Source organism: Cibotium barometz, chromosome 41 (genome assembly GCF_041138505.1).
Source record: "Cibotium barometz isolate CiBa-2024 chromosome 41, ASM4113850v1, whole genome shotgun sequence".
NCBI lineage: Eukaryota > Viridiplantae > Streptophyta > Polypodiopsida > Cyatheales > Cibotiaceae > Cibotium > Cibotium barometz.
In genome coordinates, this window is record NC_141086.1 from 23,057,577 (window position 1) to 23,085,216 (window position 27,640).

At 38.2% G+C, this 27,640-nt stretch overlaps 1 protein-coding gene across 1 annotated transcript; it reads right to left on the minus strand.

Annotated features, from left to right (window-relative positions):
* Positions 1-21,339: 21,339 nt before the first annotated feature.
* LOC147614786 (DELLA protein GAI1-like) lies at positions 21,340-25,368 on the minus strand. Its single transcript, XM_086780129.1, has one exon. It carries the CDS (start codon positions 24,958-24,960, stop codon positions 22,597-22,599), a length of 2,364 nt encoding a protein of 787 aa, XP_086636255.1. The 5' UTR covers positions 24,961-25,368; the 3' UTR covers positions 21,340-22,596.
* Between the last annotated feature and the right edge of the window lie 2,272 nt (positions 25,369-27,640).

Below are 27,640 nucleotides of genomic sequence, written 5' to 3' on the forward strand. Positions count from 1 at the left end.
GCATTCATCGGGCTCACGGTTTAGGAGGTACGAGCCTCCGAACAGGGGTGTTTTTCAAAGTCCCCCTTTCACGTCGTGAACTAGCAGGGTGTAGTTCACGGCGTGAAGCGGACGTCACGGATTTTATCAAATTTGATTTTTTTTAATTTTTGCCACGTGAGGCCTTAATTAGTCACATGTTTAAGTCATGAGACCCTTATGGCGTGACTTGTGAAACACATGGCTCACGCGGTTTTTTTTTTGTGCGCAAATTATTTCACGACATGGGAGTTCAAATGGTTCATGGCGTGAAACATGTGACTCACGCAATTTATTTATTTTTTGGGTGTGGACCCCTAGGGCATGAGATCGTAAGGCATGAAAGTGCAAAAATGGTTCACGACGTGAGACATATGGCTCACGCGATTTTTTTTTTAATGCAAACCCCTAGGGCATGAGACCTTAAGGCGTGAAAGTACAGAAATGGTTCACGGCATGAGACACGTGTCTCATGTGTTTTTTTTTGGGAGTCGAGAAAAATTTGAATTCCCTTGTTTGGGGGGAATGTTTTTTGAATTTTAAAATGGGGAGATATGGGCATTTTTCCAAAAAGGTAAGTGAGGATTAAAAAAAGTCAATCTTTTTATGACACCCTCTTACACCCTTCATAAATAACCCCCAAAATGAACAATTGGACAACTCATTGGCATCTTCTCATTCAATGCTCATTAGCCTTAATGAGTTATGTAAAAAAGTGTTTAGAAATTAATCAAAGATTAATTCTTTCACTAATCTTTCTCTCTTTTAGATTAATCAAGGACTCTAATTAACCACTACTAATCACTAATTAATTCACACCATTGAGCACATCATTGTGGATAGAGCATGGAATTGCTAAGCTATGTGCATCAATTAATGTGTAAATTAATGTATAATTAGAGATTAATCAAACTCTTAATTAATGTCTCTTTTCTTTATGCAAAATTAAGCACAAAAATAAGCAAAAGAGAGGAAAATTCATCCAATTGATGCAATTAGATGTTTTGATGCATCTAGATGCTCTCAAAACACTCAAAAACACTAATTTTGACCTCTTACATGATCAATTTGGATCCCAAAAAACACATTTTCTAAGTTTTTTACCTTTTGAATTGGATTAATCACCCTTAATGAACAAAAACCAATCAATTAAGAAAGATTAGTCTATTTCAAGAATTTTTTTATGGTTTTGAGGATTAAGCTACTCCTAATACTTCCTAACACTCTAATGCATACAAATCAAACAAAAAACATACAAATCAGACAAAAATTAATGATTCTAACTCTGTGTTTAACTCTAAAGAGAGCTAAAATTCACTAAAAATTGCATTCTATTGCATTATTTGATGCAATGGATGCAAACTAAGCCTAATACATTCTATGTGCAAGCCTAGGAACATTAAAAACCACATTAACACAATAACAAAAACGATAAATTAAGCAAAAAAAACCATTCTTTACAAAACAAAAAAGAGAGCTATTTCTCACAAAATCGCACACAAATCTCCATCAAATACACATCTTTTTCATGGAAAACCATTAATCAAGACAATGGGAAATGGATAATGCGTTTATTAGAGAAAAACTATGGAAAAAGCCAAGGAATGACTCCAACAGGCAGCACCAAAAATGTTAAGACTCACCCTAACTCCCCTTGAAACACATCCAATAAGAGATTACTTGGTGAACCACAACTGTCGTGAGGATCTTTCCAATGGCCGAGCTCATAATCCTTGAGGTCTCCAAGCTCTACAACTCCTTAAGAAGCAATTCCATCGTGCCTCTCCCGGTGAGCGTTTCACATCGTTGCGTTGCACTACATGTATTCATCCCTCCTCTCACCTCACATCACTTACACACACTCACTAGCATGCATTAGAGAGAGATATTAGCAAGAGCAAGACTCTATTACATAATGGGAGAGTTTTTTGTATTATGAGAGATATTCACTTATATACATGGCCATATATGTTCACACTCACTTAAACTATGGCCGGTCGAGCACTTTAGGCTCATAAGAGGCCTAATACTATTACAATTACTACTCTCATAATATACAAAATGAAGTGCATCACTTGGGACTTTATCCTAACTTATTACCACACGCTCTTGAAGCTGAAATCACCATAAGTATTCTATAGGACCATTACGGGTGCCCGTCCACGTTGTAGATTTGGACACCATTGCTTTATGCATGAGGCCTTAAGCATAAAGCTATGCATGAGGCCTTATGTATAAAGAACTATGCATAAGGCCTTAAACATGAGGCCTTAAGCATAGAACTATGCATGAGGCCTTATGTAGAAAGCTTATGCATGAGGCCTTATGCATAAGCATGCATGAGCATTATTCATAAAGCATTGTGCATAAAGCTTATACGCAAACCTACAAAATAAATCCCCAACACCCAAGGGTGTAATAATAATAGAGGAAAGAGAGGAAAGATATGAAAGCACTTACCTCTTTTTCGTGATATTGAAAGAGAGGATTAGAGGACCTACAAAACCAACAAAAGGGTGAGGAAAATATTAGTAATGCATACATACAAACGCTTATGCAAGCCTTATACAAACTACGTTGCTATGTAAGCTATGCTAAAGCTTATTCATAAAGCATGCATGAGGCCTTATGCATAAAGCTTTAAGCATAATGCTTTATGCATGAGGCCTTATGCATAATAAAGCTTTAAGCATAATGCTTTATACATGAGGCCTTATGCATAAAGCATTATGCATGAGGCCTTATGCATAAGGCCTTAAGCATAAAATTATGCATGAGGCCTTATGCATAAAGCTTATTCATAAAGCATGCATGAGGCCTTATGCATAAAGCCTATGCATAAAGCTATGCATGAGGCTTATGCACTTTATGCATAAAGCTTATGCGCAAATCTACAAAACAAATCCCTAGCACCCAAGGGTGCAATAATAATAGAGGCCTTATTCATAAAGCATGCATGAGGCCTTATGCATAAAGCCTATGCATAAAGCTATGCATGAGGCTTATGCGCTTTATGCATAAAGCTTATGCGCAAACCTACAAAACAAATCCCTAGCACCCCCAAGGGTGCAATAATAATAGAGGAAAGAGAGGAAAGAAAAGCACTTACCTCTTTTTCGTGATGTTGAAAGAGAGGATTAGAGGACCTACAAAACCAACAAAAGGGTGAGGAAAGGATTAGTAATGCATACATACAAAAGCTTATTCAAGCTATGCTAAAGCTTATGCAAGCTATGCTGCTATGCAAGCCTTATACAAACTACGTCGCTATGCAAGCTATGCCAAAGCTTATGTATAAAGCTTTAAGCATAATGCTTTATGCATGAGGCCTTATGTATAATAAAGCTTTAAGCATAATGCTTTATGCATGAGGCCTTATGCATAAATCATTATGCATAAGGCTTATACATAAAGCACTATGCATAAGGCCTTAAGCATGAGGCCTTAAGCATAAAACTATGCATGAGGCCTTACGCATAAAGCATGCATGAGGACTTATGCATAAAGCTATGCATGAGGCTTATGCATAAAGCATTATGCATAAAGCTTATGCGCAAACCTACAAAACAAATCCCCAGCACCCAAGTGTACAATAATAATAGAGGAAAGAGAGGAAAGATAGAAAAGCACTTACCTCTTTTTTGTGATGTTGAAAGAGAGGATTAGAGGACCTACAAAACCAACAAAAGGGTAAGGAAAGGATTAGTAATAATACATACAAAAGCTTATGCAAGCTATGCTAAAGCTTATGCATAAAGCATGCATGAGGCCTTATGCACAAAGCTTTAAGCATAAAGCTATGCATGAGGCCTTATGTATAAAGCTTATGCATAAAGCATTATGCATAAGGCTTATACATAAGTCCTTATGCATAAAGCCTATGCATAAAGCTATGCATGAGGCCTTATGCATAAAGCTATGCTATGCATGAGGCTTATGCATAAAGCACTATATGCAACGCTAACCTAAACTAAACCGTACCCCGGCACTATGCATTAAGCATGCATGCATAGAGCTAAATGCATGCATAAATTAAGCTCTATGCATAGAGCTTAATGCATGCATAGAGCTTAATCTATGCATAGATCTCTATGCATTATAAATGCATGCATAGAGCTTAATCTATGCATTAAGCTCTACGAATATAGCTAAAAGCATAGATTAAGCTCTATGATTAGTGCTCTATTCATAGATTAAGCTCTATGCATAGAGGACCTACAAAACAAAATCCCTCTTTTTGGTAGATAAAAATAGAGAAAAAAAAGATAGGAAAAAGAGGAAAGATAGGAAAGCACTTACCTCTTTTTGGTGATATTGAAAGAGAAGTTTAGAAGACCTATAAAACCAACAAAGGGTGAGGAAATGATTAATAATGCATACATACAAAATCAAAAAGATTAAGCTCTATGCATGCATTAGGGTTGTTGCAAGATCAGAGTGTCCAGTTTTGAACAGTTTATGCTGGGCTGGGACAATGCTTGGAAAGCAAATTTGGGGAGGCAGGGTACTTCAAATGAGATCAAGAAACTAATAGAGCATACACATGCACTCAAATTGACCCAATATAACTTAAATTAATATAAATTAGTCTAATTAATAAAAATTAATCAAAAATATATTGAAATGATAAAAATTTGATCTTTTTATACTTAGAGTGATCCAATTTTTTTTTCCATAGATGCACCATTACAAGTACACTAGTCCCTATAGGTTTTAGATGATTTACATCAAAACTGTAATTTTACTAAATTAGATTATTAATATTTACAGGCCTTCTAATAGCTTGGAAGACTTTTGGAAAAAGAGATCATTAAAAATCCACCATTGGATTTGCAATTTTGACTAACCACCACATTCTACTAATGTCTCACTATCTAACAATCTTTTGATCTACAAGATTGAGCATTTTAAGTGGTAGTTATTGTGGGTACAAAAAGTGGCGTATATTATAACACTTTAAAGACTTTGAAATATTTAAAGAAAATAGACAAATAGCTTAAATTTTTCTCAAAAAATCAAGTTAAGCTCTTTATTATGTGAAGATCTAATGTCCAAAGTGGGAATCTCATATGAGTTTATATGTAAAAGATATTAGCATTTTATAGAATCTGTCCAAATTTGGGACAGGGTGTATACATTGACGTTGTACCTAAAGAAATGAGGACTTTTGACTATTTAATGCTTCATCAAATTATGCAACTATATTTCAAACTTTGCATGTGATGTTCCAACAAAAGAACTTGAAAGGAAATTCCTTTGTTAGCTAGGAGAGATTAGCCACTAAAGGTACTATTTTTTTACTATTTATAGGGTGCTTGAGTGGACAAAACTGGGCACCCTGATCCTGCAACCACCCATTAAGCTCTATTCATAGAGCTTAATCTATGAATAGAGCTCTAATCATAGAGCTTAATCTATGCATTAAGCTCTATTCATAGAGCTTAATGTATAGATTAAGCTGTATGCATGCATTCATAATGCATAGAGATCTATGCATAGATTACGCTCTATGCATAGAGCTCTATGCATTCATTAAGCTCTATGCATAGAGCTCTATGCATAGATTACGCTCTATGCATTCATTAAGCTCTATGCATAGAGCTCTATGCATTCATTAAGCTCTATGCATAGAGCTTAATGAATGCATAGAGCTCTATGCATAGAGCGTAATCTATGCATAGATCTCTATGCATTATGAATGCATGCATACAGCTTAATCTATACATTAAGCTCTATGAATAGAGCTTAATGCATAGTAAAGCTCTATGATTAGAGCTCTATTCATAGATTAAGCTCTATGCACAGAGGATCTACAAAACAAAACCCCTCTTTTTGGTAGATAAAAATAGAGGAAAGAGAGGATAAAAAGATAGGAAAGATAAGAAAGATAGGAAAGCACTTACCTCTTTTTGGTGATATTGAAAACCAACAAAAGAGTGAGGAAAGGATTAGTAATGCATATATAAAAAATCCCTAAGAACCTAATGCATACATACAAAATCGAAAAGAGAAGAAAGAGAGAAAAGCATTTACCTCTTTTTGGTGAAGTTGAAAGAGAGGATTATAAGACCAACAAAACATAACAAAAAGTTGAGAAAATAATTAGTAATACAAAACCCTAAAAGTGTGTCCTATTCCCATGTGCTACAAAATGCCACATTTTCACACACTTTGAGCCATTGATGGTGGTTTAAATAGTTTACATGGCTAAATATAAAACTAAAGTCACCTTGGCACATTAAAGTTATGCTGCTTTGCAACTAGTTTTGGGAATGTATAAAATTTGGTTTTCCTATCCACAAGTGCTTTGCTCAATTTTTAGGATTGATTTGTTTTCAAGCTAGTTTTGAAGGTAGAAATCACCACATGACCAAACTAGAGTCACCTTGAATTAAAGAAGGCATGCTTGTGCTGCTTTGAAACTAGTTTTGGGAATGTATTATAAATGGTTTTACTATCCAACAATTTCTTTGCTCAATTTTCAAGATTGATTTGTTTTCAAGCTAGTTTTGAAGGTAGAAACCACCACATGACCAAACAACACTCAAAAACCTATGGCCAAAAGTTTTGGCTAGCAGCAACCTAAACCACCATGTACCCAAACCTAAGCCACCACCCATAGCCAAACCTAAGCCACCATATGGCCAAATGGTTCAGCTAGCGCCAACCCAAACCATCATATAGCCAAAAATCTAAGCCACCATGTAGCCAAACCTAAGCCACCATGTGGCCAAGAAAGGCTTGGTTATTAACACCAGACCTAAGCCACCATACATAAATGAAACCACTATATCCATATAGCCAAAACCTAAGCCACCATGTAGCCAAACCTAGGGCATCATATGGCCAAAAGGAGACTTAAACCACCATACATGAACCACTATAGGAGACCAAAAAAGGCTTGGGTAGCACCAAATCTAAACTGCCATACATAAACGAAACCACTATATCCATATAGCCAAAACCCAAGCCACCTAAACCACCATGCATGAACCACTATATGCCCAAAAGGAGACGTAAACCACCATACACGAACCACTATATGCACAGAGGGAGACCTAAACCACCATACACGAAGAACTGTATGCTCAAAGGGAGAGACAGTACGCGCGAACAACCCCTTGTGACATGCGCGTGCGCGCAAGGGAGTACGTACGTACGTATTGCTGCGGCCTGCATGTGGAAACGTGAACGTTTCCATCTCTGCGATTCGCGAAGATATAGAGATATGGAAGCGTGGGCACGAAGATATAGATATGGAAGCGTGAGCAGAAGCCGTGACAGAGATGGCGGAATAATAGCCTGCACTGCAGCGCCTGCAGAGCGACGACAAACGCAGCGTAGCTTGTAACAGTGTTACCCTCTCGTAACTACCCTGCTTTACTTCACTTCGCGTGTACCCTGTAGAGAACACGAGCTTCTGCAACAAGCGTTGCCGCAATACGCTCTCTCTTGCATCACCTGCAGTCTGCAGCAGCGCAGAGCTCCTGACGCCATGGCATCTGCTCCCAACTTCCTTTTACTGTAGCCTCACTCCTGTGGACATAACTTGGAGGGTTCGCAACACGTTTGCCTGACCACAACCGGGAAGGTCAGCCATAGCCTGAGTCCATGGCACCTGCTTCCTGTAGCCTCAGTCCTGTGGACATAACTTCCCACTTCCTACCTCCTGTAGCCTCAGTCCTGTGGACATAACTTCCTACCTCCTGTAGCCTCAGTCCTGTGGACATAACTTGGAGGGTTCGCAACACGCACAACAACATAAAGCAAGCATAGACGCACTGCATGGACGCGCAAGTTACGAGGAGTCTATAATTGCGTCTATACTCTAGTCTATAAACGCGTTCAGTTACTTTGAAACTAGACGCTCTTATAGATGCGCAAGGTACATGGGCGTCTATAATCGCGTCTAGTTCCTTTGAAACTAGACGCGAGTTTTGCTGAACTATGGCACAAGATTTTGATAATATGCATGATTTCTTGGCGCATTTATATACAAATGAATCTTCAAAAAGCATATTTGCAAGGAAAGAGAGAAAAAATAGGTAAGTCAAGTAATGTGGTGAAAGGGATAGATACATGCAAAGGCTTAGGAATATCAAGTAATGCCATGAAAAACAATCCAAAGGGGATAATGATTCAATCCCCACATCTTTTCATCAAAGTGAAGCTTTTTAAAAAAATCTTGAACCTTCACACGGTTGGATACATGTAAAGGCTCGGGCATATCAAGTAATTCCATGAAAAGCAGTCCAAAGGTGAATGATTAAGTAATGTCATGAAAAGCAACATATCACAATAAATCTATACATGTAATCTCAAAAAGGCATGAATCTTTACATGTAATCTCAAAAACATAATAGCAACATATCACAATAAATCTATATCGAGCTATCTATGTCTCATTTGTCTAATTGTAGTTTCGATAATAAACATATTGGAATGCCATGGACTGATGTGGAGGACACATAAATAAGGTGATTTTCGAGACTCACGAGCATTGTGAGTCTTGTCGATTCAAAGTGCACAAATCCATCTTAGTATTATCCATGTCTCATTTCTCTAATTATAGTTATAAATTACTAATAAAACAATCAATCAACCACCAATAACAAACAACCAGAAGGAAGACTATAGCCATAATAAAAGTACAATGAAATAACTAGAGTTCAACCTCATCTTCAATGAGGTCAACCCTTGCTAAAGTATCTATCTCAATGTCCATGCCTATATCCAAATCTACAAAGAGATCAATATTCCCACTACTAGAATCATCACTATGAGAGGCAATATCATCATCTCCAATAGCACGATCATCATCTCCAATGGCACGATCATCATCAATGTTTTCCAAGCTATCTCCCTCTATAAGTGAGTTGACATGCTCCTCCATATGCTCAATGTGAGTGAATGTACTATAAATGGCTCTTGAACATGGTGAGATTGGGATTATATGCCACCATCTCTTATTGTCAATTATTGGTTGATACTACACAACCTATTCAAGCACAAAGATACATCATACAAAAAATTTACATCTTTACTATATGTAAATACAGATAATTTAATTACCAATAATTATATGTACCTGTTCACAATGTTGTGGTAACACTAGAGTCCCATCCTTTCCTTGTGCCAAAACTTTGTAGAGTCAATGGTCACAAAGCCACTTGCATGACACTTAATTGTTGCATTAGGACCTCTTTCTACCACATCCTTAAACCACTTGACATCCAAAATATATACAAAGAAGCTTCGAAAGTCAAGCTTAATGATATTTTGGATCAATCCATAATAATCATCCATGGCTCAATTGACTCCCTCAAAGCTTGCAATTACCCCACAATATTGGGTGTTCCTCTTCTCATCAATCCTTTGTGTGCAAAAATGTTTACCCTCCAACCACAAAGCATTAAACATTGTGCACTATACCAAGATTAAAAAAATTATAAATACCTCAAAATAAAATTTTACAAATTTAACATACTAAAATATGATTGAGAACACAAGTTTGTTTACCTTTTGAAGCATCCTCGGGCATACTCCCACTCCTCCAACATGATATGCATGTTTTCGTCTTGTCTCACTCTCTCCATCTCCTCATATAGCCAATCTACATCAAGATCCTTGGGAAGTGATCGTAGGTGCTCAGGACATGGCACACTACGTCCATGGCGCTTAAGGAATGCTAACCTTTCACTTTGTCTTCTTGCCTTTTCATCCTCATACTTTGCCACCTATCTTCTCATCACATCATTATTAAGCACACAAAAGGTATTAAGCTTACTATGCATCTCTGTATCCATGACTTTGGTCTTTCCCTTTCCTTGAGGAACATGAGAGGTCATCCTCAAGTCTTCTTCATTGCTCCATAGGCGAGGGAGAGAGGGATTCACTTCGACAAGGTATTCTGAGATATAAACAAGTGATTCTTATACCAACCAACCCTCAGCCATACTACCTTCTGGCTTTGTATTTTGCCTTACAAAATCCTTCAAGGTCTTCATGAAACACTCAAGAAAGAATATCCATCGAGCATGCACAGTCCCACATATGGTAGTCTGATCAATTGAATGGACCATAAGATGTATTTGGCTTGTGAGAATTGATCATGTCTCCTCCACCAATTGAGGTTGGCAATCTATTCTCCTTTGGAAGCATCTTCAACAAAAGCCTATCGACAAAATAATCAAATACATTAATATAAAAAATAATTTCTTCTTACATATCTATAACGGAAGTAGACAATTTATGAAAGTAGAAAACTCACTTGAGAAGTGCATTCAAACTTGCATTGCTCCTCCATCCATAGATTGTTTGCAAGTTGAGCAACTCGAGAGAAGCGCGTAGAATGGAATATGTGCATCCCTCAAAAAGTGGGATCGAAGCCGCATTATAAAGGTGATCATTTTCCATGGCTTTTTTATTTTCACTACGCTCATTGGAAAATAGAGCAAGTACCATATCTTCTAAAACCTCTTCCTCCACTATCTCATGAGGAAAGGGTGGTGGGATTGTATCTCCATCATTCCAATCCTCCACCACTTCTACGTTTTGTGAAGCCTCTGCCATTTCTCTATGACGCTTAGCCTCTTGACGCCACCTATGAGTAAATTTTCTTGGTTTGTTTATTTTTTTATTTTGGAGAATGAGATGATTCCTAGGGTCAATTGACTTAAAGAGCCAGGAAGTCTTCATTTCATAATATTTTCTCAATATTTGATTATTTTTATGTTTTGATGAATGAGATGATTCCCGGTGTCAATTGACTTAAAGAGCTGGGAAGTCTTCATTTTATAATATTTTTTAATATTTTCTTTGTTTGTATAGATGTGGCATGGGTCCTCGTCCTCTTGTCCCACACACCCCTCATGCATAAGACCGCATGCATAGCTTTATATGCATAGGCTTTATGCATAAAGCTTCATGCATGCTTTATGCATAAGGCCTCATGCATGCTTTATGCATAAGGCCTCATGCATAGTTCTATGCTTAAGGCCTCATCATGCGCTTAAGGCCTCATGCATAAAGTGAGGCATAAAGCATTATGCTTAAAGCTTTATTATGCATAAGGCCTCATGCATAAAGCATTATGCTTAAAGCTTTATGCATAAGGCCTCATGCATGCTTTATGCATAAGCTTTAACATAGCTTGCATATAGCAGTGTAGTTTGCATAAGGCTTGCATAGTGGCATATCTTATGCATTACTAATCCTTTCCTTACCCTTTTGTTGGTTTTGCACGTCCTCTAATCCTCTCTTTTAACATCACAAAAAAGAGGTAAGTGCTTTTCTATCTTTCCTCTCTTTCCTCTATTATTATTGCACCCTTGGGTGCAATAATAATAGAGGAAAGTGCTTTTCTATCTTTCCTCTCTTTCCTCTATTATTATTGCACCCTTGGGTGCTAGGGATTTGTTTTGTAAGTTTGCGCATAAGCTTTATGCATAGCTTTATGCATAATGCTCATGCATGCTTTATGCATAGAGTATGCATAATGCTTTATGCATAAGCCTCATGCATAGCTTTATGCATAAGGCCTCATGCATACCTTTATGCATAGGCTTTACGCATAAGGCCTCATGCATAGCTTTACGCATAAGGCCTCATGCATAGCTTTATGCATAGGCTTTATGCATAAGGCCTCATGCATAGTTTTATGCTTAAGGCGTCATGCTTAAGGCCTTATGCATAGTGCTTTATGCATAAGCTTTATGCTCAAGGCCTCATGCATAGCTTTATGCATAAGGCCTCATGCATAATGCTTTATGCAAGGCTTGCGTAACGGCTTGCATAAGGCTTTAAACATAATGCATAGTGTTTTAAGCTTATGCATAGTACTTTAAACATAATGCTTGCATAAGACTTCTCTAGCTTGCATAAGGCTAGCATAATATTTTTTTAATATTCTCTTTGTTTGTATAGATGTGGCATGGGTCCTCGTCTTCTTGTCGCACACGGACCCACAAGTTGAGGCTGTCATCGAGTCTCAACGATAGTTTGCTAGGGAGGTACAGATCATCTTTGGCTATACTCTCACCCCCGAGCAGTTGGCAGCCTATGTAGCAGGCACCCCTTTACCATCAGGTGTCCAACAGAGTCCCTTGCCAGGCACTTCACCTACCTTTACATTCACCCCTCATCCATCAGCCCTAGTTAGTGCTACAGTATCTCCTACACCTCCACCTTCAGGAGAGCTATGACACCTCACAGTTATCATGGCTCTCATGAGAGTGGCAACCGTCATCGTCGTAGGGAGGGTAGTCGTGGAGATAGTGGCGGTCGTACTACCTCACGCCGCACTAGCACCACTGAGAGTGGAGGTAGAGGAGATAAAGGAGATAGAGGATGCCTAGGGCAGTGCTTTGGGAGTGGGGATAGTTCTTCAGAATCACCACCACATCATGGTGATATATCATATTATGATATCACAGATGTAGGTGGCTTAGTGATGACTCTCGTGGTGGGAAGAAGGTGGTAAACTACTTGCACCAAGTAGTTTTTGCACACTATAAAGACTGCTTTATACATTTTAAGCAGCAAAGGGAGAGCTTAGTGGATGATTGCATTAAAGCTATCCAAGAAGTATCCTAATCCTCACGACCAAAGTTTTAATAGTAGATGGGCGCGACACAAAATCAAAGACATACTTAAGAATAGGAGGTCTCTAGTAAGGAGACATGCAAAGGAGGAGAAAGTCCGAATAGATGCCGATCAAAATGGACACAGTAAGCCATCTACTGCTCATAAGGGCGAGTGGAAGAAAGCCAAGAAGGAGCTCTTAGAAGGAGTAGTGAACTAGCAACAAAGAGAGGCACGGTGAATACAAATGGAGCAATTTGGATCGTCACACTTCAGATCTGGAGGTCGTGCATCATGGGAGACTGAGTTTTTATGTATAGTGCAACTTCATGTCTTTTCTTTGTATTCTCTCTATTTGAGTTGTGTTATAATGTTTGTCTTGTGATGTAGCGTGACATTGTGGTTAGAGATCCTACCCCAGCAAAAGACTGGCTACCATTGTCGCCCCACAGTAGAGGAGATACATGGGATTACCTTCATGATGAAGGGATCATCTCCGATGAACAATACAATCGAGCAAGGAGAACACAAATGCAGGTAATACTTTTTATTTTTATTTACAAAACATGTTATGTTTCGACCTTTATAATACTTTCTATTTTTATTTATATATATCTTCACTTTGTGTAGGCACAAGGTGGACAAGAAGGAGAACAAGTTGACTCAGAGAATGATGACTCCTTCGAGTAGTCGCCCGCTAGTTTTTCTTCATGTATAGTTTTGGTTTGTGCAACTATGTTTCTTTTTCAAGCCTCATGTGGCTACCATCATGTATGGACAACTTCTTGGATATAAGATGAAATTATTCATTTTCTTTATGTATCTATGTTTTTATTCAAGCCTTATCATGTGGTTACGATCATGTATGGATAAATTTTTTGATATAAAATATAATTTCTCATCTTCTTTAATCAATATTCGAAGTGTGTTCACAAATCTCTTTGTGCATATCTATCTTTAATTTAAATTTTTATGTTGATATCTTTGATGATCTTGATTTGTCTATGTACAAGTAAGCAAAACCTTAAACGAAAGAGCTATCTGTGGTGTAGAAAATGCAGCTGCATGTGCAAAAAATACAGCTGTACATCTGCACAAGCAGCTCTCTGGAATTTTTTGTAAATTCTAGAGCGCGTCTATAATGGATCGATAGATGCAATTATAAATGCGCCCGTAACATTTTAAACCACATTGTCAAAATGCGTCTATAAACTCGCCTACGGTCGATTTTCCTTGTAGTGACATTTGCTTGACCACAAATAGGAAGGTCAATCATAGCCTGAGGCCATGGCACCTGCTTCCCACTTCATGTTCCTGTAGCCTCAGTCCTGTGGACATAACTTGGAGGGTTTGCAAACAGGTTTGCCTGACCACAAAAACGGGAAGGTCAGCCATAGCCTGAGGCCATGGCATCTGCTCCCCACTTCTTGTTACTTTAGCCTCTCTCCTCTCTAGACATAACTTGGAGGGTCTACAAAAGGTTTGCCTGACCACAAAAGGGAAGGTCATCCATAGCCTGAGGCCATGGCAATAGGCTAGATCCTTCTATGGTAGACTCAGGACACCTAAAACACCATTGCATCATGTTTGTAGTTAGTATATCATGGGAGATTTCATTATTTAATACTATCGGGATAGTGTTATTGTTGTATGCACATTTGAAGCATGTTAGTGTTATTGGTATTACGGGTGATTTTGCATTATATACTAAGCTAGTGTTATTAGTGTATTAGTGTTATTATTGTTGTTGTATGCACATTTGAAGCATGTTAGTGTTATTGGTATTACAGGTGATTTTACATTATATACTAAGCTAGTGTTATTAGTGTATATTCAAGCACAAAAGCGTCGTTTGTTTGGCCTCTGAGAGAGCAACTGCACTGTGGAGCGATTGCGGGACGGAAATTGCTGCTGGAAGATCGCACGAGGAGGAGGGACAGAGTAGAGAAGCAGGGTGGCGGAGGAAGGTAAATGTCGCGCGGTGACAGTTGACGGTGCATCGTTTAATTTTTTCATGCAACCCGTCTCTAAAATTAATCGAAAGGACCTTGTAAAAGCATCTCCTTCACTAATTAATACATTTCTTTTTTTCACTCATTATGGACCCCTATTAGTATATATTTTTGTGAATATCATATAATTATTAGTAATTGGATTGATTGTGCCAATTGATTGTATGTAACTAGCATGGTTAGCATAGGAGACGCAATATGGGTGTAGGGTTGTGAATATCACATATTTATTATTTAGCGTATCATGCACAGTTACTTCATTTATTTGGTCATGTTGTGCGCAGACATTTTATTATTATGTCCACCACCCATTTTTTATATTTAGAACGTGTTATATTTTGTGTACATATGAATGCAATTATTTATGGTTGCAACCTTAGTTGCAAGACTTATGGTTATTTTTGTAAAAGACAGCCCAATTTGTAAGAAAAACTATTCATGGCTACTTGAGCCATTTTGGAAGAAATATAAAAAATATATGCATGTAAGAAGTGGAGCCACTCATGTCCGGGGGGGCCAGGGGGGAGGAAAGGGGGAAGTGGGTTTTAGAGATTGCACCCAAATGCTTTAGTCTTATGTTATTTTCTTCATACTTTCATGTGTTTTGTTATGCTTTTGCCATGATTTATTTATTTGCACATGTCGTTTAGTTCTAGTTTGAAAGGTAAGTGAGTGGTGATATTTATCCTTGTGGCAAGATCCTATCAGTGGTATCACTAGGGCTAAGTATTAATCAAGGAGAAAATTCAAAAGCTTACAGACAAGGAACTAAAGTTCAAAGGAAGGCTTACGAAGGACAAAGAAAGGAGAAAAGGGAAGGAACTTTGAAACCTTAATACAAAGTCTTGTGTATTTGAAAGGCTTGAAGAAAAAACCTCACATATAAAAACACTTATCATTTATCATAACAAATTTTGTTACATGATTACACAGAGTGTCTAAAAATGTCTTGGAGGTCCCAAATACGCAAAAACATAGCTACCTTTTGTGCAAAGATTAGAATTCAATCTCCTAAGCAAAAGGCATCAAGTTCATGAGCTTTTTCCAACGAGATTACATTTTTCTTAATGCAACAAATATGGTGATTAAGCTGCTTTATTAGCTCTTGTACATATAAGGCTTTAAAAAAATTTAGGGCCCAAAGTTTGTGTCCTTTCACAATTGGGAGCCAACTTCAAGAGATTGTTTTTGCACAAGAATTTTGCATAGTCTTACGCAGGATAAATAAGGAAAAACATCTTCGAAATGCTACCGAATCATCTCATCTTCCATACGAATCTTCCATATACGGAGGACTCTTGGAGAAAGAAAGAAGAAAAAGGACTGAACTTTGGGCAAAATAGGTGCTTGAAACTTGAATATAAAGGCTTGTGTAGTTGAAAGGCTTGAAGAAAAAACCTAACATATAACAACACTTATCATTCATCATAACAAATTTTGTTACCATAAGCAGGGTATTTCTTCAAGATCTGATTACGAAATGTGTTTAACAATATCTTGGAGGTCCCAAATATGTAAAAGCATAGCTACCTTTTGTGCAGAGATTAACATTCAATCTCCTAAGCAAAATGCATCAAGTTCATGAGCTTTCTCTAGCGAGATTACATTTTTCTTTATCCAAATATGGTGATTAAGCTACTTTATTAGCTCTTATACATATAAGGCTTTTTTTTAAACTTTCTACATTAATTTAAGGCCCAAAGTTTGTGTCGTTTCATAATTGGGAGCCAACTACTATACAAGAGGTTGTTTCCTCACAAGATTTTGCATTGGCTCGGAAAATAAGAGAAAACATCTTCAGAAAGCTACTTTATGGTGTGCTTTATGGTGGAATAACACCAAGTATAGTCATCACAAACTCCAAACTTGGAAATCTTTCAAGAAGTTAACTAAAAAGTGGTTTCTTCCACCATAATACAAGGCGAGGGCTAAGCACAACAATGGGACATCTTACACCAATTAGAGAAAGAGTCTATAGCCACCTATCATTTAATAGATTTTACCCGACCCTTCTCTAGTTGCAAGCCATAGGCAAGATCCATGAGGAGAAACAAAAGAGGAAATTTATAGTAGGCTTTAGACCCACTATTCGATGTGTTTAATCCACATTCCCTTAGCTCTGGCATTTCTTTAGCCATGAATTGTGAAAGGAAAAATGGATTTCCAAACGAGGCAATGGATTGTGGAGGAAGGAAAAATAGATTTCCAAATGAGGCAATGGATTGTGGAAGGAAAAATAGATTTCCAAATGAAGAAAAGAATTTCAAACATCAAGTGACAAAAACCCAAAATTAAGAACTTTTCTAATAAAATGGCAAAGATAAGGGATAATGACAGCAATGCCAAGAGAGTTTTGTGAGGGATTGAACTCTTCCATCGACAAAGGACTGGCTCTGGCTCACGACGACGAATGCAAGATGGAAAGCACGGAACTCAATGCTTGGTAAGTGAAACCAACCATGAAAAAACTTATTACACTTCCAAACAATCCTAACAAAGGGGACTCCATGCCTTGTATGATTTGGTGAAGATTCTCTTAGAGGAATTTCCTGACTACCACACTATTCTAGACATGAAGACCATAAAATTGAGATTATCCCATGTAATAGACCACCTTTCAAAGAACCTTATAGAGTTAATATACTAGAACAAAAAGAAATCTAGCATCAAGTAGAAGGACTTTTAGAGAGCCTGGGTTTGGTTAGACTTAGCAGCTCATGGTGCTTCCACACTTTTGGTCAAGAAAAAGAATGGCACTTACCGTATGTGTATAGACTATAGAGCTCTAAAAAAGATTATATTAAAGGAGTTGTTGACTTATTGGAGAAATTGAGAGGGATTGACCTTAAGTCCAACTATCATCAAGTAAGAATAAATGAGAAGATAAGAGTGTGTTTAGGACTCATTGTGGCGAAGGAGGATGTGTATAAGACTGAGTTCATATTCTTTGATGGCATACTCGTCTTCAGCAAAAGTATCAAAGATCATAAGAAACACATAGAGTTGGTATTCTCTCTTTTAAAAGAATCTAACTTTATCTCAACCTTGAGAAGAGTAATTTCTAAGATTATATTGAGTCCTTGGATCACATAGTCTCAGATGAGGGCATTTAAGTGGATCCAAAGAAGATCAAATCCATTGTCACTTAGCCTACACCTTGTGATATGCATGATTTATGATCATTCTTAGGATTATGTTGCTATTAAATAGGAAATTTATCAAGAACTTTGCATACATTACACATCCAGTGATATATATTCTAAAGAAGGATAAATATTTCATTGGATTGTTAAACATGATAAATTCTCTCAAGCTTTAAAAGAATCTCTTCATTGGACTAACAGATATTCTAAAGAAGCATAATTTCATTGGACTGATAGACATGATAAATCCTCTTAAGTTATGTAAGGAGCTCTTACTCATGTCCCTATCCCTTATATTATTGTATGGGATTGGGGTATTCCTCATGTAGGATGGTCATCCTGTATCTTATGAAAGCTGCAAGTTGAAAGCATAGCACAAATATAGTATATATGACAAAGATTTCACTACTATAGTACATGCTCTTAGGGTTTAGAAACATTGTCGTATGGGTTTCCAAATTCCTAATCAAGAGTAACCAATAGGGTATTAGACACTTTCTCTCTCAACCCTTTATTTTTTTTACATACACAATAAATGTGTGTCTTGGTGGTGGTAAGGAAAACATAGTGGTAGACGCTCTAAGTAGAAGTCTAGCATCAATAATATCTCTCCCATAGAGACTTCACCCTTTGAAGCCATGAAGGATTCCTATGTTTTGGAGCCTTAGAACTCAATGAAAGATAACACTTGGAGTACTAATGGTGAAAACTCGTATAATGAAGGGTATCTTTCTTTAAGGAAAGATTATGCATCTTGCACCAAGTATCTTTTGACTTTCAAGAATCATCCTATAGAAGATGCTTGGTGGATGCTTGAGCAATATTTTTGAACTTGTTCAGACCTCATCCGCTCAATAATCAAACATGCAATTGAGAACAATTAAAAACTCAAGCAAGAGAGATGTTAGCTAGATCCTTCTATGGTAGATTGGGGATGCCTAAAATACCTAGTCCATTGCACCATGCTGGTAGTTGGTATCATGGTTGATTCCATTATTTGATACACTCATATGCTAGTTCTATTTGTGTATGCACATTTAGGGCCATGCGAGTGTTATTAGGATTATGAGTGATTGTGTGTTATATATTGAGCCCTTGTTATTGGTGTATATGTTTATGTCTATCATATTCTATCATGTTGGGATTGATTGTGAGGAGTCTAATTGATTATATATAATTAACATGGTTTGCATTGTTGAGTAATAGGTGAGAAGCACAATGACAGAGTCAACTAGGATATTGTATGGGTGCAAGGTCGCACAAAGTGCATATTTATCATTTGTGATATCATTTGGAGTTACTTTATTTATTTGGCCATGTGCTGCCATTTTTTTATTATGTTATTATGTCCACCACTCATGTTGTATAGTTAGGCCATGTTATATTTTGTGAACATGTGAGTGTAATTATTTATGGTTGCAACCTTAGTTGCAAGACCTATGGTTATTTTTGTAAAAGATAAGCACAATTTTATAAGGAAAGTTATTTATGGCTCCTTGAACTGTTTTAGAACCACTCACGTCGAGAGAGGGGGGGGGGGATTTTACCCAATGCTTTAGTCTTGTGTTATTTTTTTCATGCTTTCATGTGTTTTCTTATGCTTTTTCCATGGTTGATTTATTTACACATCGTTCAATTCTAGTTTGAAATAAGTGAGTGTTGAGAAATTTCTCTATGTACTAAGATCGTGTCAACCTTAGATTAAATCATATTAATTACTTACTACAAATTGAGAAATATTGATCTTCATTATTAAAACACGGACATTTGTAATTGGCAATTGTCACAATGCCCAAAGTGCCACAATATATATAATGTTATTAAAACATCGACATTTGTCATTGGCAATTGCCAATGCCCAAAGTGGCACAATATATATAACATTATTAAAACATTGACATTTGTAATTGGAAATTGTCAATGCCAAAAGTGGCACAATATATATAACATTATTAAAACATTGACATTTGTAATTGGCAATTGTCAATGTCCAAAGTGTACTAGTATTTTCTTTGTCTTTCTATTAATGGTTTTTGTGATGTTGTGTGTGTGTGCACGTGCGTGTATGTATACATGTATATATATATTATATTATATTATATATGTATGTATGTTTATATATATTATATATTATGTATGTATGTATGCATGTATATGTACATATATACCTATATATATGTATATATATATAAATGTACATATACATATGCATGTGTGTGTGTGTGTGTGTGTGTTTATGTACATGAATGTGTGTGTGTGTATTTATACATACTCATCCATATGTATGTATGTATATATGTATGTATCTTTGCATATATATGTATGTATCTATGCATATATATGTATGCATGTATGTATCTATGTATACATTCATACATACATATATGTATATATGTGTGTGTTTTTTTAACACACACGCACGCACATACATGTATGTATGTATGTATGTATACACACACATGTATGTATGTATGCACATAAACGTACATACATACATATGTAAGGAAGGGTGGGGAACTTTGAAAGGAAAAAGGTGAAACACAGGCATGAGAGATTATATAAATTAGGGAGAGGGCTCATTTTTGGAGCATACTTAGGAAAGAAATTGGCCCATGGAAAAGTGATTATTGAGAATTCATCAATAAATTTGACATAGTACTCAAAATGAGGTTAGCACATAGCTTACAACAAGAGGGTACACTAATTCATTGAAATGGCTTATGATTATGCTTGGATAACATGTGTTTGATTAAATATGAGCATAGTATAGGTTTTTTGAAGTCACAAAAGCATGTCCACCGGCTTCACCTTATACAATGTGGGAAAGGGCATAAATATATGATTTTTTAAATGTTGATTTATATTACTTTGTCTTATGTCATCGTGTCAAAGGGTTAGCTAAAATTTGCATAGTTACATATAAAAAACTACTAAATGTTTGGTAGGAAACTAGAGTGCTTCACAATAGGAACACAAAACTGAGTGGCATTATGTGATAGCATTCTTCAAAAAATGGTTGAAATCTCTACATCGCAATTCACCAACATTTGTGTACACGAAAGGAGCACTATTACCACTATGGGGGTAAGGTCTAACACGCTTTTTGCTAATGGTCTTACACGTCATACCTTTGAAATTATCAAATCACATATATCATAATTCAACAAAGGTACAAACTTGAGTGTGTGTGTGTGCTCGATATGGTTATTAATTTTTTGGTATGATTTGAGTGGTGGCACTTACTTGGTGTGATTGTAGCTTCGGCTACCATATCTTGTCATGAGCTTGTCACAAGGTAATTAAAGTGCATCTCATGTCTTGTGGTCATGTCTTGTGAAGCGACAAGTTCATGGTGGGGACACATTTACATCAGTATTCCAGACCCTATTCACATAAAGGAACCTATTGTACCAAAAGAAAAAGGGAGGTAGAATCTAATGAGGCTTTCAGACACAGAAGCAACGGATCAAGACATAAAGAAGGCGAGAGGGGAATGAAGATATCATATTGTGGGGTGGTTTAAATCACATTGTGAAGTAAAGTGGTACCTCTAGGCCATGGGCCCTTTTAGTCCATAGCAAAAGTGAAAGTCAAATCACCTTTTTATTGCTATGAGCGTACATAAGGTAAGATATTACAAAATACAAAGGTTAGGAGGGCAACCTTGGTTAATTGATGATCACATGTACAATATATGTACAAGAACCTTAGTATATAGCTTAGGTTAATCAAAAATTTAAGGGTAAGAACGTGGTAGGGCAGCCTTGCCTTTGGATACACGATCGCAGCGGCGCATCAGCCAGTTTTCAGCCGACTGCTATGATTACTGCGGTTAAGCCTACTAACCCAGAAGACCTAAAGCTTAATCACAGCGCTAATTCTTCTCTTAACAAACCTTAAATTCATGTTTAGCAGAGACTAACTTCACCAGAACGATAATTACCGCAGTAAACCTCCTCTCAGAGCAGACTCACGACTTGTTTAGACAGTAGCTTGCTTAGAGCTTCTGAAGAGGACCAGTCCAAGATATGAGGACCCATTTCACCCTCATCCCTGCATAATTTGCACCTGATTCACACATATTAACTTGATGCTATGGGTAATTAGCCCTATACACTGAACTAAGCTCAGCAAAGGTTGCATGCCTCATTGAGGGGATGAGATCCATGAGGCCATTAGGGAAGATCTTGCCCACCCTCTGTGTAAGCGTGTTCCGCCGATAATGATGAGCATTGCTTCCTGCATGCCCATGCACCATTGAGAAGCTGAGTTTTCCTCCCCATCTGATCATGAGAAACTATGTAGCCTTTCATGTCCCCACTCATGAATCAATGAAAAGATGAACATATCCCCCATGTGATGATGTGAAACCATGCTCATACAAGATGATCAAATCCTCCATATGATTATCAATGATCAGATCCCCCAAGATGATCATCACATAACCCAAATGATAATCAATAAGAATCTGATCCGGCCATCCCCCATATGATGATGAAAAATCATGTAGTCATTCATATCCACGGTCGTGTGTCAGCGACTTGATGGGGATTTTCTCCCATATTGTAATGCAAAATCATGTAGTTTCTCATCTCCTGCCTCATAAGTGAACTGTTTGTGCTGAAGATAAAGCCCATAGACGGAGCATTGAGGTACCACATGGGTTAACCAAAAGCCTGTAGAAGGAGCTTGCAGAGTAACATGGGTGCTAATTAGCTGTCAGCTTGATAGCAGTAGTGGCTCACCTTAGTTTTAAAAATATAATGCTTACATTGTCAGATGATTTGAACTCCACTTCACATCCATATCTACATAACCCCATAGATAATATGCTATATGCCCTAGCCACACTGCCATGCTGATGCCGCAATGAGCGGCCTGCTATGCCAGCCTAGGGTTAGACATCCCTTGTTCTCCTCCACAGTGTAACCCTCTCCAGAGAACAAGGTGAGCAACATGCGTGCCTGCTTGAACGCATTGGAACCCAGATGCAAAGGTCGAAACCCCGTACCCAACATCCGCTGCCTCCATTGTGAGAGTGGTTCATGCCTTTCGACCCTAGATAAGCCCTCGCATGCCACTATATTCACAATCTCTCTCCCAAGGTGCATCTCTGTACATACTAACTCCGGGCATTGAGGAGGGAGACAGCAAGCCTCTAAAGAGTCAAACATGGTGCAATAGTAGTGCAAGGCCTCCACAAACCTTTCTAAGAACAAAGGGCTGTTGTGGCTTGCCTCTTGCTCTACTATAGTGACAATTTTAGGGTTTATGCTTTTTACTGACTTTAAAACCTCGTCTATGGGAGCCACATCAACATTGGGGTTTTGACCATACAGTAACCGGTGCAGCTGAAGTATTGAATTTACCGCAATAGCTTCTCCTTGCTGAACTTCAAACATCCATGGCTTCACATCATCTAGCTTGGTAGCTACCACCCCCCTGAATGAGAATTCAACATTCACTGACCCAGCAAGCTGTGCTAGCTTCAACCCAATCTCCCACAAAACATCCTTGTTGTCGGGCTGTGGCGGGCCAATGCCTGTCATACGTAAATGTGGGGGCCCTCCGGGTCTTAGGGCGAGGGCTTGGATGAGTGCTGGCCACTGCAAACCCTGCAGCAAGTTGAAATCTATGACATGAACAAACTTGTGACCCTCAAAAGCTTCCAAGATAGCTTGATTTGCAGTGAAGTGGGCAAATTTGAGATAAGGGCAAGTTTCATAGAAGTTGGAATAGAGCAACTCTGACCAGGAATCAGCTTGAGAGAGGAAAGCCCATTCCTCAATATTAGCACCGTAAATGCGTCTAGCGAGGGCTTCAACAAAGTGGTTGGCTACTTTACCCATGGCTCCACTATTGGAGGAAGCAAGCCTTCTGATCTCTGTCACCATGTCAAGGGCAGCCGCTAGCTCATTGTTTTGGATGGCCTCTGCGCACGCCATGAGCAAGTGGACAAGCCTGATTCCTTGGGCACCTTCTTCATTGACATCAGCATACACAACTGGTGCATGGGCATGGAGCTGGCTGCTAGGAAGCTTATTGGTCTGATGCTGGCTTTGGGCAAATGGGGGCTTATTATCATGGGTAGCCCCATGCTCTTGAAAGGGCATCATGGGGCTATTGGTACTCATCATAGAAGGGGATGCGTTAGCTGTAGCCTTGACATCTTGCTGCCTTACCTCTTGTTGTCTTTGAGGATGCTGAAGATGATTATGCACATGCTGATGATCTTGATATGGTGCCCTTCCATTGCTGCTATGTGAAGAAGCTGGGGCTGCAGATTTGAGGTCATGTGGTTGTCTCATTTCATGCTGCATGTGTTGGGGGTAGGTTCTCTTCTGCTGACGTTGTTGTTGCTGCGGCGGTGGCTGCTTCAAGCTGGGCATGCTGCTAGAGCTTGGAATTACGTCTTGCTGCAGATCGAACCCTTCAGAAAACACAGCCTCTCTGGATTGATCAGCAACACTAGGATAACAACTGTCCATCTGATTAGAAGAAGCTTGATCTTCAACAGCTTTGTACTGTTGGAAATCCCCCATCTCATCCAGAAGCACCATGCCTGAGTACTCTTTGGCATCATATCTGGGTCTATCAACTGCAGAGACTCCTTGCTGGTCAATTGCATGCTTAATCAACTGTGAGACTGATGAGATGCTCTCTCTGGGTGTCTGCAATTGCATGGAATTGCTTTGCTTTGCTTCAACATAAGAGCCTCTAGTATCAAGCTGCTGAGATGGGCTACTATGATACATAGAGCAAGAGCCAATATTGAAGGCCCCATAGTCATCTTCTAATGCATATTGTATATGGGACAAAGGTGGCTGCTGCTGATATTCTCCTCCTCCTCCTTGTCCATCACCGCCGCCGCGGCAGTCTAGAGAGGCAGGGGCAAGCCCCTCAATCAAGTATTCTATCCAGCTAGCCATATCAGATGGGTTATAATGAACAGTTTCTGATGATAAATGAGAGATTCCAGCATCTTGTGCTGCACACAGCGCTGATTCAAGCTGCTCTAGACGCTGTGCAACATGGGCTAGATCTGAGGTCTTGACATTATAGCCAGCGTTTGCAAGGTCCGTATCTGTCTCACATGACATTTGCTTATCGGAGAGAACTGAATCAGAAGAGCAGCTGCTGGGCTCTTGCTGAGGCAGGGGGTACTGGTTGAACTTCCCACCAGGCTGCATGCTGTTGCAGTTCATATTGCGTCAATGGGTTCTTCTGGGTAAGCTACCAAAGGGTGTGTGGGAGAGGGTATGGGGGTCTTTCTGTTGTTGGTAAGGTGTGTTGGAAGCTGCAGCATGAGAGAAGCAAAGGCAGGGATGTAGGAAGCTTAAGAGATTGTCTGTGGAGAGAGAGAGAGAGAGAGAGAGAGAGAGAGAGAGAGAGAGAGAGAGCGCAAAGAGGAGAAAACCAGTTGCAGACCTTGTAAGCTATCTTTGGAGAGGTCAACAAGAGGGAGGGAGGGAGGGAGGGAGGGAGGGACGGAGAGAGAGAGACGTGTAGAATTAGAAAGAAGTCCCTAAAGCAAGAGAACCTTTGCGTGTGTGTGTGTGTGTGTGTGTGTGAGAAAGAGAGAGAGAGAGAGAGAGAGAGAGAGAGAGAGAACGAGAGAGGGTGAGAGGGGGGGAGGGAGACGGAGATACATTAGCCGAGTCGGACCCAGCGAGGAGCAGCTACACTATAAAAAACAGGTTGGCGATGATAATAACCAATCGATAGTAATAATTCATAAGAGCCCTTTCCCACGCAAAGGCATGTATTTTTCAAATCTCGCGACTACTAGCAAACTACTCCTTGAGAACCCCTCATATCCTCTACAAAGCGAGGGCAAGGTAACTATCAGGTGTATGTATTGAAATTCTTTTTTATATATATAAGTTGGATGATTTTTATTACATGAGGGTCTCGCATACCCTTTTTACAAACACACACACGCTTACGGGTACAAGGTAGCACCATGCAATCAATGTAGACAGTCGTGGATTGAACCGATTACCTCGGGTTACAAGCCATCCACTTTAACTAACTGACCTACCGATTGCGAGTAGATTTATTGAAATTCTAACCATGCACCATAGTTAATGATCTTTCCACACTTTGGTCTAGATTTGCATATGAAATGACTCAAGGACTCTCAAATTTACTCCGGCCATCACTAATGGATACGGGAAATTCATTTTCTTAGGGAACGTACACACTTGACTGTAATCATCAAAAGAAATCGTTGACATACGATCATGATTACGCCCGCTAAATCAACATTGTAAATCATTATTCATGAAAGGTGGGAATACCCTTAAATCGAGAAAATTGTAATGTACATTGACATGCTTCATGTTGTAGAGTACATGGGTATGGGCACCTAGGCATGTGAATAGGTCTAGAGTGTACATGCATGGTAAAAGCAAGGGCATTTTTTGCATACAATGGGTTGGGACTAGACTATGTATAGTGCAAATAATAGTATTTTTAACAAGTTTTTTTTTAATACATATATATATACACACACATAGATTGAAACAAATTTAATTGATAAATTGTTAAGAAATTTGAATTGAAAAGCTGGGTGGGGTGATGTAGGATCCTTCTTTTGTTTGCGATATCCGCCTTTTGTTTGTGATATCTGCCCCCAAATTTCTCCTCCACACATGCACACTTAAAAAGTTTTTTTTTAATGCACATACACACAACACATGCATGCGGCACACACACACAGATTGAAACAAATTTGAATGATAAATTGTTGAGAAATTTGAATTGAAAAGCTGGGAGGGGTGATGTAGGATCCCTATTTTGCTTGTGCTATGCACCCCCAAATTTCTCCTCCACATATGTACACTTATCTTCACCAAATTCAAATCTTTGTATAGCACACTAGAGACACTCTCATGTTTCTCCATGTGCATACCACTTTCAAACCTTCAATATTGCATAACCACATTAAGACTTTACATCATTGATTTTAACATTCAACATATTAGAAGTCATGTTGCATGTGCTTCATGAACATGAAAACTTTTGACCACATAAAAATGGGTCCCTGACTTTTATTCCACTATCACTAAAATATAACCACCATAAAGAAAAAGGAGAGAGAAAGAGGTTTGTGTCAATTAGGGGTTAGAGTGCACAATGCTTTGCCCCATATATCCTCCTAGGCAATTAATGTGTGGTGATCTTTGGTCTATATTCTATTGCAAAAAAAAATAGCTTTTGATTCTTAATGAGCTTGTATGTTGAGCTCAAATCTAGTATTATTAAAAAGTCAATTTCTTCTTCTTGATCCATTATCCTTAAAAAGAAGGCATTCTCAAATAAATCTTTAGGGTGCCTTTGCTTTTCCTTTTAGATAAGATCTATCCAGGCACATCTCCCTAAGCAGCATGATGACTTATTATGATAACTAGGAACAATATGCACTCTTGAACTTTTGAGAAAATACAACCCTCTTGTGTTTTACTTGACTTTAACATTTATATTTTTTCTGTTGTGCATTAGGTTTATGTTATTTTTTCTATTAAGATCAATTTACCTTGCTCATTGAAATGCACAGTTGATCATATAAGGGTTCATCCATGTATCACAACAAGTGCTCAAAGGGGTATTTATAAAACCCTTAGTTGTGAATTTTGGGCTGATAAAATAAGCCATATCTCTTTACAAACTTATAAGTTTTTTCCCAAATTCACTTAGAAATATCAGCTACATAATAGGTATATCTATCTCTACAAACTCACCCATTAAAATATGCTTATAAAACCCCTTACGTAGCATATCTATCATATGGGATTTCTTGAGGGTTTGTTCTTTTAGTCAGCTGAGGTTGTGATCACAGTCCTAATAGGTCCATAACTCAATAGATTATTGTTGAACTACCCT